Here is a 14,256-nt window from a genome sequence, read left to right as displayed (position 1 = left end):
GGGAGGGCCGCGCGGGAGTCGAGCCGTCCAGTCGTGCCCTTGTCCGGAGCGCCCCAGCTCGGCCGCGGCCGTGTCCCCGACCTTGCCGTTTCTCCGTCCCCGCCCGCTTCGGTCATGGTGCGGACGAAGGCCGACCGCGTCCCGGGCTCCTGCCGAAAAGGTGATCCAGGCGGGCCGGGCCGGCCGCGGGCCTGCGCGCCAAAAGCCCGGCGGCGCCCCGCGCGGAGCGGGCCCTCCCGCCGTGCCCATCCCTTCATGGCCTCCTCTCTCTCTCTCTCCCCGCAGTGTTGGTGGCTCGCGCGCCCCGGAAGGCGCTGGGCAATCCCGGCTTCGCCAACGCCTCTCCCTCGCCTCCGTCCCGGAAAGGTAAGGCCTTCCCCACCGGGCCCGGAGGCAGTCCGCGGGGGTCGGGACGGGCAGGACAGGTTGGTGGCCCAGTTCCCCTTTTTGTGTCATTTCAATAATCACAAAAGTATTAGTCATTTAGAATTACGTTAATGCCCTGGAGACTGTTGGAGACTAGATTTATACTCAGTCCATCTTTGAATAAGATGATCTGAGTAAAGCCCATTGCAAAACCCTAATACTAATACCTTTTTAGGTTTTTGTAAGGCAAACAGGGCCACACGGCTAGGTAATCATTAAGTGTCTGAGGCCGGACTTGAACCCAGGTCCTCCTGACTCCAGGGCCGGTGCTTTATCCACTGCGCCACCTAGCCACCCCTATTAATATCTTTAACATGTGGCACTGTGCACTCCCGCCTGCAATGAGCTCCTTCCTCCTCCTCCAGCTCCGGTCAAGTCCTAGCTACAACCCTTCCTCCTTCAAGAAGCCCTTCCTGGTTCCCTTCATTACAGCGCCTTCCTTCTGAGATCATCTCCAGGTTGTCCTGCTTATTATCATTATTGTTATCATTATATTTAATTTTTTCAAGGCAATGGGGTTAAGTGGCTTGCCCAAGGCCACACAACTAGGTCATTATGGAGTGTCTGAGGCTGGATTTGAACTCAGGTACTCCTGACTCCAGGGTGGGTGCTCTATTCATTGCTGCTTAGCCACCCCAAAAAGGAATAAATATCGAGGATGAGAATGTTACAATTTTGGTATGATATTTATTCCTTTTTCCCCCCCCTTTTTTAAAAGGTTTTTTTTTTTGATAAGGGAATGGGGTTAAGTCACTTGGCCAAAGCCACACAGCTAGGTAATTATTAAGAAATAATAATGGGGGCGGCAAGGTGGCGCAGTGGATAGAGCACCGGCCCCTGGAGTCAGGAGTACCTGAGTTCAAACCGCGCCTCAGACACTTAATAATTACCTAGCTGTGTGGCCTTGCACAAGTCGCTTAACCCCGTTTGCCCTGCAAAAATCTATAATAACAATAATGATAATCTATTACACTCCTCAAGAGCAGGAGCTTAAATGCTGGCTGACAACTTTCACTTAGAGAGATTTATGTCCTTTGGCGATTTTCTGTGCTTTTTTCCTTGTTATAAAGTATGTTTGGAGAAGTGTTGGGGCTTCTTATGTTTCCTTAAAGTGCAGGAGCTAGGGAGGTAAAACACATTCATGTTTCTCTTTACTCCTGCATAAAGAGAAGAGGAAATGTTCTGCCATCTGGGTCTTGGCTCTCTTCAGCTAGAAGTTGTACAGGGGGAATAGAGTATTTCAAGGTTTGATTCAGAAGGCAAAAAGTAAAACAATTGAGGGCCCTCCCTGGAAGGGAAAGGATAAACTGACCCAAGAGCAATTACAGACTGTATCTTTGGAAATGATTCTTAAGTGAAAGGAAGAATGAATGAATGAAAAAACAGTTTAAAACAAGTAATATGTGACAACCATTGTATAAACATTGGTGATACAAATAGTATAAATATAGTTAGACTGTCCTTAATCTCAAAGAGCTCAGGATATAGTTTGAAGAGACAACAAACATATAAATGAAAATTCAGCTTCAGGTATGAGAAGGCCAGAATTCTAAAGGGTTCATTAAAAGGACAAATGGAGAGACCTCAGGGTTCCTTAGGAACAGAGGATAATTGACTTGAAACATCCGTCATCTAAATCCAGCCTTTTTTTCACTGATGATACTGAAGCCTTGGAAATTAAAATGAGTTGACCATGGTTAGGTGAATAATAACAACAGATAGGATTTGAATTAGTTTCTCTGACTCCAGGTCCTGATTTCTTCTGTACCAAGTAATTTCTTTTTTTTCTTTTTGGCTAGGTAATGGGGCTAAGTGATTTGCCCAAGGCCACTCAGGCCCTCCTGACTCCAGGGCCAGTGATCTATCCATTGTGCCACCTACCTGCCCCCCAAGTAACTTCTAAAAGATCAAAATGGTTGAAACTTTGAATGTGGAGGCATTCCTGATGGACAGTGAATAGAACATACACCTGGTGTCCGGTGAAGCCAAGTTTAAATTCAGCCTCAGACACTAGAGACTCATTAGCTGTATGAATTTGGGCAAGTCATTTAACCCCAATGCCCCACCCCCCCCCCCCAAAAAAATCTTAAACTAATAAAATAACTGCTTGTTTCTGACTATATGGGTTTTTTTTTATTTTTTTGCAAGGCAGTTGGTTAAGTGACTTGCCCAAGGTCACACAGCTAGGTAATTATTAAGAGTCTGTGGTCCAATTTGAACTCAGGTCCTCCTGACTCCAGGGCCAGTCTTCTATTCACCTAGCTACTCTCTAATTATATGTTGCTACATATCCAAATAACTTGGGCTAGCATATACCATTACATAGGTGCAAGGGAACATAATGGAAACATTCTTTTTTTGAACAATGGCAATTTCTGTGATTTGCAGAATCACGGAAATCAGTGTCCCAAATTTAGGTTAGTAAATAAAAAGATAGAATTTTGGAGTTGGAAGGGATTAGAGGATCTTATTTTACAAGTAAGAAGCCTAAAGCTTATAGACTTAAAAATCATACAGCTAGTCTGTGGCTGAGCTTCAATTAGAATTAACTTTCTTCCTATTTACTTTATTTAAGAAAATTAATTTCCTTAAAGGCTGCTTAACCTCATTACTTCCTTTTATTATCACCATTTTTACTTTCTCATCACAAATTACATTTGTTTTCTAAGAGTAGGTAAAAGCTAAATACTTTGAAAAAACTGGAAGGGACCTCATAAGAGATCTAGTTCAATTTGTTACTCTATTTCAAGTCTCTCTTCACTCCAAAACCAGTATTTCTTCTACCACCACCCTTTGCTGCCTAACTGTATAATTTTGCGGAAATTTACTTTTTTTTTTTTTTCTCATCAAGTATGCATATATATATGTCATTTATTCCAGGCCATTTTAAATTGGGATTGGTATTATTTCCCACTGACCTTGAAAGCTAGATGTTACTGAAAGTACTTTGGGATGTTTTAGGTAAGTAAGAAATTAAGGGCATGTTGATATAAAGGTGATATTCATAAATCTAATGTATCACTTCCTTTTCCAGTTGAAAGTAAATATGCAGGTGGAAACCCAGTATGTGTACGGCCAACACCCACATGGCAAAAAGGAATTGGAGAGTTCTTTGGGATGTCATCTAAATCCTCAGAAAAAGAGAATCAAATTCCTGATGAAATAAAAGCAGGAAGTAGTGGTCTAGGAAAATCTCAAAGAATGTAAGTTTTAATTTGGTGGGTAGATAACCAACATTTTAAGCATTTTTAAAGTTTACATTAAAGCCAATGAAATAAATTATATGATCCAAATTATTTTCTATCATTTAAATGAACTAGTTCTATAATTTAAATTTTAATTGTATTAGAAATATCTCAAAATATAATATTACAATGTGATTTGTTGACTTAGCATTTTCCCGAAATTTTTGTCTTTTAAGGAAAATTTTTGTTAAATCCTTTTTTGGTCATGTTTGACTCATCATGATCCCATATGGGGTGTTCTTGACAAAGATACTGGAGTGGGTGCCATTTCCTTCTCCAGCTCATTTTGTAAATGAGGAAAATAAGGCAAACGGGTAAGTGTTTTGGTCTAGGTCACATACTAGTAAAGCCAGATTTGAACTCAGGAAGATGAGTCTTCTTGATTTCAGGCCTGTTAGTCAATACATTGCACCACCTTGCTGATCCAAATTATTGTTATTCAGTCCTTTTTCAGTCATATCTAACTCTTCGTGAGCTCCTTTTGGGGTTTTCTTGGCAAAGATCCTGAAGTGGTTTGCCATTTCCTTCTCTGGCTCATTTTAGTGATGGAGGAACTGAAGCAACTAGATAATAAGTGACTGAAGTCAGATTTGAATTCAGGAAGATAAGACTTCCTGATTCCAGACCCAGAATTCTTATCTATTGAAACAGATTCTATAGGTTTCCTACTGTGATTCTATAAGTCTCTGTCTATGTGAATTTCTTCCTTTAATCTTTAGTTTTTCCTTCCTACTTTTTTTTTAGTATTTTATTTGTCCCATTACATGTAAAAACCTATTTTTAACATGCATTTTTAAAACTTTGAGTTCTAAATTCTCTTTTTTTCCTACTCCCCCCCCACCTCCCACCCCATTGAGAAAGCAAGCAATTTGATATAGGTGGTGGATATGTGGTCATGTAAAACATTTTTATAATACTCATGTTATAAAAGAAAACCTGGATGATCCCCCCTCCCCCCACAAGAAAAAGTAAAAAAAAAGTATGCTTCAATCTGTATTCAGACACTAGCAATTAGTTCTCTGGGGATGGATAGCATTCTTCATCATAAGTCCTTTCGAGTTTTCTTGGGTCTCTGTATTGCTGAGAAAAGCTAAATCATTCACAGGTGATTGTGCTGTTACTTTATACATAGTACATCTATCCATGTGAGTTTCTCCAGGTTTTTCTGAGAGCATTCTGCTCATCATTTCTTATAGCAGAATCAATATATAATATATAATATATAACATATAATATAATAATAATAATAACATATAATCAAATATCACTCTTTGTTCAGTCATTCCCCAAATGATGGGCACCCTCTCAATTTTGAATTTCTTACCACCAGAAAACAACTGCTATAAATATCCTTGTACATATAGGTCCTTTTCCTTTTTGTTTTGCATCTTTTTTGTAATACAGACCTAGTAGTGGCATTGCTAGGTCAAAGGATATGCAGAGTTTTATAGTTCTTTAGCAAATTGCTCTACAAAATGGTTGGGTAAATTCATAACTCCACCAACAGTGTATGAAAATCTTATTTTCCATACATCCCCTCCAACATTTCTCATTTTTCTTTTCTGTCCTATTAGCCAGACTAATAGGTATAAAATAGTATCTCAGAATTGTTTTATTTTTCATTTCTCCAATCTATAGTGATTTAAGACATTTTTAAAATATAGCTATAAATAGTATTGATAATCTTATCTAAAAACATTTATTAATTGGGGAATGACTCCAAATTTATTTTTTATAAATGACTTATTCTTCAAATAGAGGCTTTTATCATAGAAACTTGCTTCAAAAATTTTATTTGCAGTTATAATTCCTAAATGTATTTCTCTCCTTCCTATTCCTCCTGCCCCTAATTATTATATTTTCTCTCTCCTTTCACCCCAATATTCCCTCCCTTCTATCATACTTCCCCTTTCTCTGAACTCCTTATCCTCCTACTTTCCTATAGGTTAAGGTAGATTTCTTTTTTTTTGTTTGTTTTGATTTAGCAAGGCAGTGGGGTTAAGTGACTTGCCCAAGGTCACAGAGCTAGGTAATTATTAACTGTCAGAGGTCAGATTTGTACTCAGGTCCTCCTGACTCCAGGGTTGGTGCTCTACCCACTGCACCATCACTGTACCACCTAGTTGTCCCCAAGATAGATTTTTATACTTAACTAAGTGTGTATGTGTGTGTTACATCCTCTTTGAGTCAATTCTGATGAAAGTAAGATTCACTCACTCACTCATCTCCCCTTCTTCTTCTACTCTACTGTAAAAGCTTTTTCTTGCCTCTTTTTATGTGAGATAATTTACCCCATTCTAGCTCCTCCTTTCCCTTTCTTCTAATACATTCCTCTCTTACCCCTTAATTTTATTTTATTTTATATTATATTATATCACCCATTCACATTCAACTTATACTTAGGCCCTCTGCCTATATGTTCCTTCTAACTGTCCTGAAAATGAGAAAGTTCATATAACTTAGCAGTATCATCTTCTCTCGTAGGAATATAAACAGTTCAACATCATAAAGTCCTTTATGATTTCCCTTACCTGTTCATATTTTTATACTTCACATGAGTCTGCTATTTCAAAGTCAAATTTTCTGTTTAGCTCTGGTCTTTTCATCGGGAAAGTTTAAAAGTCCCCTATTTCATTCATCTTTTCCTCTGAAAGAATATGCTCAGTAAACTGGGTAGTTGATTCTTGATTGCAGTTCAAGACCTTTTGCCTTCTAGAATATCATTCCAAACCCTACAATCCTTTAAGTGGAAGCTGCTAAATCTTTTGTTTTCCTGACTGTGACTCCACAATACTTGAATTGTTTCTTTCTGACTGCTTGCACTATTTTCACCTTGATCTGGGAGTTTTGGGATCTGGCTATAATATTCCTGAGAGTTTTCATTTTTGGATCTCTTTCAGGTGATTGGTAGATTCTTTCAATTTTTGCTTTAACCCTGGTTCTAGAATATCAGAACAATTTTCTTTGATAATTTCTTGAAAGATGATGCCTAGTTCTTTTATTGATCATAGATTTTAGGTAGTCCAATAATTTTTAAATTATGTCTTCTGGATCTATTTTCCAGGCCAGTTGTTTTTCCAATGAAATTTTTTACATCACTATCTATTTTTTTTTTCAGTTTTTTGGCTTTGTTTTATTGTTTCTTGATTTCTCAAGAAATCATTAGCTTCCATTTAATCAATTTTTATTTTTTAGGAATTATTTTCTTCAGAGAGCTTTTGTATCTCCTCTTCCATTTGCTCAGTTCTGCTTTTTAAAGCATTCTTCTCCTCATTGGTTTTTTTGTACCTCTTTACCATTTGGCTTAATTTTTTTTTTTGCTTAGTCTTCTTTTTTGTATTTGTTTTTTGTAATTGTATGTGTTGCTGACTCATTTTTCATGATTTTTCTTGTATTACTCTCTTTTCTCTCTTCCTCTTTCCACTACCTCTCTTACTTGATTCTTCAAAATCCTTTTTGAACTCTTCCATAGCCTGAGACCACTTCCTATTTTTCTTGAAGGCTTTGGATTTAGGAACTTTGACTTTGTTATCTTCTAAATTTGATTTTTGATCTTCTTCTCACCATAGTAACTTTCTATGGTCAGTGTTTGGGTTTTTTGGTTTGTTTGCTCATTTTCTCAGCCTTTGATTTAATTTTAACTCTTAGTTAAAGTAGGGCTCTCCTTTGAGGATGGAGAGTGCACTGTCCCAGCTTCTGGGGTTTTGTGTAGCAGTACTTCTAGGGGTCTGAAAGTATTCAGTTCTTCTAGGATGGTATGATGTAAGGAGAAGTGTTTACTACTCTCCTGAGCTGTATGACCACAAATACTCTTTTCTGCTCTTGAACTGGAAGGAGGCTCCCTGCTTCCCTGGAGCAGCAAGCACTGGCTCCTGTCCCTAGAACTGTGACTCAGGCCTGTAACCCAAATATGAGTATGGGCAAAGTTACAGAATCCTGCTCAGTACTAGCGGAGGCCCTGTAATCTCTTTTGGGTCCCATCTGTGGACTGAGAGCTTCAGAATCAGCTGCAGCCTCTGCAGATTAGTGGCTCCCAAGACCTGCTTCTGATTTGCTGGGTGGGGCCAGGGCTGTGCTGGCTTGGCTCTGCTGGTCTGTGCTCCTCTCTCCTGCTGCCACAGACCTTTCTTATTGATCTTCTAAGTTGCCTTGGGCTGGAAAATTGTTTTACTCTGTCTTTTTCTGGGTAGAGTCATTATTTAAGGAAGGGCTTGGGGAGAGCTCAGAGGAGTAGTCCCTACCTTTACTGGTCCATCTTACTTGGCTTCTACTTCCTACTTTTTTTTTTTGGTAGTTTTTGCAAGGCTAATGGGGTTAAGTGGCTTGCCCAAGGCCACACAACTAGGTAATTATTAAGTGTCTGAGGTCAGATTTGAATTCAGGTACTCCTGATTCCAGAGCTGGTGCTCTATTCACTGCACCACCTAGCTGCCCCTACTTCCTACTTTTTAAGCCACTTTGAAAGAGATTTTTGATTTGATTTTTTTTGTTGTTCTGAACTTAACATGAAAAAAGATGAGCATTTCATTAACAAAGTATAGACAAAGAGCAGAAAAGAAAATTTGTGTGAAACTGCAAATCTGAATTAGGAAAAATTTGCTTTTCTCTTAAAATATACAACAAATTTGACATGTTATTTTCAAGATTGTCCCACTTACATGTTTTCTTCTGACCTGTTCTCTTTTATGCATTTTTTTTTAAAAAATGCTTCACGGACCCTTTTTCTTACTTTTTAAACATTTTGGTAACTCTTTTTCTACTTCCAACTCCTTTCAGCCAAAATTGAAAGAAGTCTAAAATCTTTGTATCAGATCAACCAAAACTAATCTCCACATTGGTCATTTCCAAAAATTAATGTTTCATTCAGCATCTTAAGATTATCACTTCTCAGGGCGGCTAGGTGGCGCAGTGGATAGAGCACCAGCCTTGAAGTCAGGAGCCTGGGTTCAAATCTAGCCTCAGATACTAAATAATAATTACCAAGCTGTGTGGCCTTGGGCAAGCCACTTAACCCCATTTGCCTTGCAAAAACCTAAAAAAAAAAGATTATCACTTCTCTGTCAAGAGGTAAATGAATAACATTCATCATTGGTATTTTGAAATTGTTGTGGTTCATTGCATTGATTTAAATTTTTATATCTTCCATAGTTATTTTCTGTTTACATTATTCTCTTCTGCTTAATTGACTCAGTATCAGCTCATAAAAGTCTTCCCAGATTTATCTGCTAGCTTAAATTTAGATAACTCATGAAAAACTAATTTTAAAATACCATATCTTTCATGAAACTGTAACCATTTTTTGAATAAATGCTCCATTCAGAATAAAAGATTTGGACAAGAAAATGATGCTTGTACATATGCCCCTTGCTCATTTATGATCTTACCTATATCTACATAGGAATGGGGGGGGGAGCCTTATGATTTAGAGAAGTAATGGCATATCTTGAGTAGTTATTTGCTAAAATAAGCTTTTGTGGTCTCACAGTGCCTAGAAAAGGTAAAGGATAAAGATAAATTGTAACCTAATAGATTGACCTTAAGCTCAAACTGCTTATTTGTCATCTTATTGATCTTGTTTTCCTTTATTGTCTTACAAATCTCATTTATTGGACTGAATAAGACACTCTAGTCAACCTTTGTTCCTACTTCTCATAGGACTAGCCCAAAAAGTCATCAGGTTTTTTTATCTTCTAAAGTCTAACTCCTCTTATTATTTGTGACTTCCATCCTATTACAGAGATATATGTATCTTAAAAGACAATATTCTTGATTATTATAAAGCTGATATGTTTTACAGACTTTCCATGCCCCGGAAAGAGACCACTGATACACATATTAAAAATCTTGTTAGTTGTATTTATAGAAGCTGGCTCAACCTTCAGGATCAACTCCCTACATGGATCCCCTGTAATATTAAAAATAATATATGTGACTCACTCCATTTTGTTTTTTAACCATAACTTAGTGAAACTTAAGTTTCAGCTGCTTATAAGTCATCTGAGTTTGGAGAAGTCACAAGATTACTCCACCTTCCAAGAACACCCAATTTAAAGAATGTCACAAAACAACCCCCTTTTTCTTTCTTTCCTCAGTGTCTCCTGAATGTCTCCCCAATTCCTTTTAGCCAACCCTCATCCTCATTTCATTGTCTCACAATCCTCTCTTCCAATAAGAATTCAGGTATCTTAAACCTTTCACCCAGTTTTTTATTCCTTCCAAACTGTTTATCAACTGAATAAAGTCTAAAGAACTCTCAGGAGAGCTTTGAACATGGCTTTACAATTGCATGTGCTCCTAAAGAAATAATTTGTCTGGATGAAAATCAGTGTAACAATCCCCATCCCCAGGATATTAAGTTTTATAACTTCTTTTCTTTGGAAAAAATTATAGGGTGAACATGAAGTTGATTTCTGTGAAGTCTGATAAAGAGTTTCCAGAAACCATCCAAGCCATATCATCAATTTCGTTGCTTTGCCCTATGAAACTGGATTATTTTTGTTGTCTAACACAAAATAGATAGACAATAACTTACTGGAGTAGAAAGATACACATCATTCATGTGCCAATATGCTTGGCTACATGTTCAGTAAGAATATAGATGAAAATGAATTATTTTTTTTTCGCTATTCCAAATATTTTGATAAGAGTTCTCTGCAAGGCATTTAGAACACCAGTTTGTGAGGATAAACTCCATTGGAGAGAGAGAGAATACAGAACGCAGGTAACCACGGAGCTGAGGAATTTTCTTGATTTTGGGCAGGAGCTGAGAGTCCACTGCTTTCTGATCAGCCTTGCGCTGCTCTGTAATCTCATATTTCTCTTTCTCTGTGTCAAAAATCTCTCCTTGGTGTCTGGGTTTACGGAGCCTCTTCTTCTTAAAGTAAGCATCAGTAAGATGATTTGGAATTTTTACACCAGAAAGGTTAACCTTAGTAGAGGTGGCAATGACAAATTTCTGATGGGTCCTTCGTAGAGGAACCCGATTGATGGTCAGAGGTCCAGTCACCAGTAGCAAACCACTAGCCAGCTGCTTCAGGAAAACCACGCGCTTGCCCCTGTGGTGGCCAGTGAGCATGATCAGAACTGTGCCTGGGATAATGCTAGAGCGAAGTTTCCTCACATGCTGGCTGAAGGATTTTTTGCCATGACTTAGGAGTTTTCTGGGCACATCTTCAGTAGGGTAATACCTGGGCATTTTGCGAATCTTTACCACTCGGTTTCCTCCATTTTTATCACCACCAACTGGCTTTGAGATAGTAGCAAGCACCCTGTCTTTCTTTTTCCTTTCAATCCAGGTTTTTGGTGCAGCATATTTCCACTTGTACATGGCTCTGTGGGAATACATTGCAGACCTGGAGTATCTGCCGATCCCTCGAGCCAAGACTGGGTTTTGACTGCAATGCTTTCGAGGTTTTTTCACCACCTTTTCAGACCCATCTTCCTTTTTAGCCTTCCTTTCCTTTTGTTCCTTTCTGACCTTCTTTTCCTTTGGAGGCTTGGGGGGGGGGTTGTCCGCCATCTTGAGAGAAGGAAAATGAATTATATTATCTATTGAAGAGGAAATATAGATCTCACTGAATCATAGAAAGAAAAATTAAAACTGACATTTTCGTAGGTATTTAGCCACCTGTAGTTTTTGTATGCTGCATGTGATGATGCAGTATTTATTATTCATTTCTGTATTGCCACTGAAACCCAACATTGCTGTATCTATTTCCTTTATTTGGTTAGCATTACAGTTCTTTTTTTTTTTTTTTGCAAGCCAGTAGGGTTAATGATTTGCCCAAGGTCCCACAGCTAGGTACTCATTAAGTGTTTGAGACTGGATTTGAACTCGGGTTCTCCAGACTCCAGGGCCGGTGCTCTATCCACTGCACCATATAACTTCCCCTACAGTTCTTCTTTATAAGTATCTGGTGCTTGAGTAACTTTTGAAATTCTTTGTGTCTCCCCACAGATCTTGTTCTTTGCAACTTGGTCCTACAGAAGATGATGAATGTTCAGATGAAGAATAAAACATTCTCATCTATCTTTGCTGTCTTCAGAATTCGAGGATGTACATTTGTGTAAATATTTTTGCTTACAATGATTAGGGTTTAATTTTGTTGTACAGAAATTTAATTAAAAATATTAAATAAGGGGCGGCTAGATGGCGCAGTGAATAGAGCACCGGCCTTGGAGTCAGGAGTACCTGGGTTCAAATCCGACCTCAGACACTTAATAATTGCCTAGCCATGTGGCCTTGGGCAAGCCACTTAACCCCATTGCCTTGAAAAATCTAAAAAAAAAATATACATATATATATATTAAATAAAATCTTTGCTTAAATTCAGTCAGTAATAGGTAGTTCTGAATGGGAGATTATATGATTATTATATGCATATATAAATAATTAGCATAGCCATCAATATTAAGCATTGTTTTATCCCTGTTCTTAATACTATAAGCTTCTTGTATATCAAAAAAAATTATTATATGGTATTGTAACTAATTTGCAACATTGGAGATTGGCTTGAATCTTTGTGCCACTGCAATTTTATTGGCATCTTTTTTTGAAATAGTGCCATATTTTTGTTCTTCATTTGCTTGAAAAGCAGTTAGACTTTGCACATTTAAAAAATTTTCCCAGTATTAACAAAACTGAAGGAATATACTTTTAAAGACTTAACTTTGTTCAGAAAGAGAGGTCAAATGCAATTTTGAAAGCATTTAGAGAGGTATCCTCTAGTTAGGAAAAGATTTTTCTTCTATTTGTCTCAAATTTTTAATGGGTAGAATAAAGCATATTTATGTATTAAGATTCATCTTAAGATGAAAGCATTCAATTTATAGCATCTCTTTTTGAGGTGGCAAAGAATTGAAAATTAAAGGGATGCATATTAATTCGGGAATGATTGACCAAGTTGTGGCATATGATAGTGATGGAACACTATTATGCTATAAGAAATGATGAGCAGGAAGCTTTCAGAAAAACCCAGAAAGACTTACATGAACTGATGCAAAGTGAAGTGAGCAGAACCAGAACAACATTGTACACAGTAACAGCAATATTATAAGATGATCAACTGTGAACAAATTATCCATTTTCAGCAATACAATAATCCAAAACAATTCCAAAAGACATATGATGAAAAATGCTGTCCACCTCCAGTGAAAGAACTGATGGAGTCTGGCTCTACATAGAAGCATACATTTAAAACTTTTTTTTAATATTGTATTTTCTTCGGCAACATGTCTAATATGAAAATGTTTTGCATAATTGTGCATGAATAAACTATATCAAATTGCTTGGGGAGGAAAGGAACAGAATTTCTAAAATAAAACTTAAAGATAGAAACATTCAAATTAACCAAGAAAGCTGTTATTTTTAATTATAGCTCACATAAATAGTGCTTTACAGCATATAAAATGCTTCCTGATCGCAGCCCATGTGGTATACAACATAAGCAGTAGTAATAACAGTTCTCATTTCTGTAGGGAATTTATTCTAAAGCATTTTCACCACAGTTATGTGAGATAGATAACATTAGTATCCCCATTTTCAAGATGAGGAAGCTGAGGCTCAGAATAACAAAGTCTTATGATTCCAAGTCCTTGTGTTCTTTTCCTCTTCTGCCATGAGGAAATATTTGTCTTAAGTGCTAGATGTCTGAACCTTAAAGGTGAGAGAAAATATTCCATTATCACTGCTGACAGGCAATTTTCATTACTTGCAGAGGCTTTTTTTGAGTATTCTAAATAAAAATCTCTTGAAATCCCCTCCCCCCCAATTTGTACATAAGACTTTAAGCACTGACTAGAATTTTTTTAATATTACTGTGATTACACCAAGCAAAAAGTATGTCCCTACAAGTAAACTGGAAAATCTAATCTTAAAAAAAATTGTATGATGCCTGGCACATAGTAGGCATTTAAAAGAATGTTCGCTCAAGCAATTTTTTCATAATACACATAGTAATATGTTGCTCTGTTGTCAGATGTCTCCTATACATAAAATTTATTAGACTACTTTTAAAATGAAGTGATGACCAATCTGCAGCAGAAAAGATATATTCTATATGTGTGTCCAAAGGGTATAAAATCTCCATTATATCCTTCATGAGGCAATTTAAGGACATAATTGAGAAGTTAGGTTGATAATAGTCTTTTTTTGTAATCAAGCTTTGTGTTCATTGAAATGTCTAAGGAAAAAATTGACTTGAATTTTAATATTTGTTTTCTGTGTTATAAACATACTTTGAAATAAAAACTATTTTATCATACATAAACTTTGAGTTTTGTCTAGTACTATCTTTTGCCATCTATTCAAATTTTTGCTTCCAAATAAAATTTTAGGTTTGTACTTTATAAACTTCCAAATTGGTTTTTTGTGTCCTTGTCACCATACAGGATACAATTACTTTTTCTTTGCTTTCACCAAAGAACATTCCTAAAACTGGAAACATGAAGATTTCTCTTCTTTCAATTTTATAATCTCTGTGACCATAAGTTTTCTAGAGATTAGAGCCTAATCCTATGATTTTTTTAGGCAGGTTTTGATATGACTCATTTGTTTTGCTATTCAAGTAGTAAGATTTAAAAGTCA

The 14,256-nt window shown here is 37.1% G+C and overlaps 1 protein-coding gene and 1 pseudogene across 1 annotated transcript; one reads left to right on the top strand and one right to left on the bottom strand.

Annotated features, from left to right (window-relative positions):
• PCLAF (PCNA clamp associated factor) lies at positions 1-13,949 on the top strand. The gene is made up of 4 exons (XM_074234381.1): positions 1-160; positions 286-366; positions 3,461-3,629; positions 11,629-13,949. The coding sequence occupies exons 1-4, from the start codon at positions 115-117 to the stop codon at positions 11,684-11,686; spliced, it is 354 nt and encodes a 117-aa protein (XP_074090482.1). The 5' UTR covers positions 1-114; the 3' UTR covers positions 11,687-13,949.
• Positions 10,334-11,190, bottom strand: LOC141520060 (large ribosomal subunit protein eL6-like; annotated as a pseudogene).
• Positions 13,950-14,256: the final 307 nt, after the last annotated feature.

Source organism: Macrotis lagotis, chromosome 4, assembly GCF_037893015.1.
Source record: "Macrotis lagotis isolate mMagLag1 chromosome 4, bilby.v1.9.chrom.fasta, whole genome shotgun sequence".
In the NCBI taxonomy this organism is placed as follows: domain Eukaryota; kingdom Metazoa; phylum Chordata; class Mammalia; order Peramelemorphia; family Peramelidae; genus Macrotis; species Macrotis lagotis.
This window is presented reverse-complemented; position numbering and strand designations above follow the sequence as displayed.

What these genes read in the sequence shown, in the direction of transcription:
- PCLAF (XM_074234381.1), top strand. Translation starts at nt 115, where the DNA reads ATGGTGCGGACGAAGGCCGACCGCGTCCCGGGCTCCTGCCGAAAAG. An exon ending in CTCGCCTCCGTCCCGGAAAG is followed by an intron (nt 367 to 3,460) that starts GTAAGGCCTTCC and finishes TTCCTTTTCCAG; the next exon opens with TTGAAAGTAAATATGCAGGT. An exon ending in CTAGGAAAATCTCAAAGAAT is followed by an intron (nt 3,630 to 11,628) that starts GTAAGTTTTAAT and finishes GTCTCCCCACAG; the next exon opens with ATCTTGTTCTTTGCAACTTG.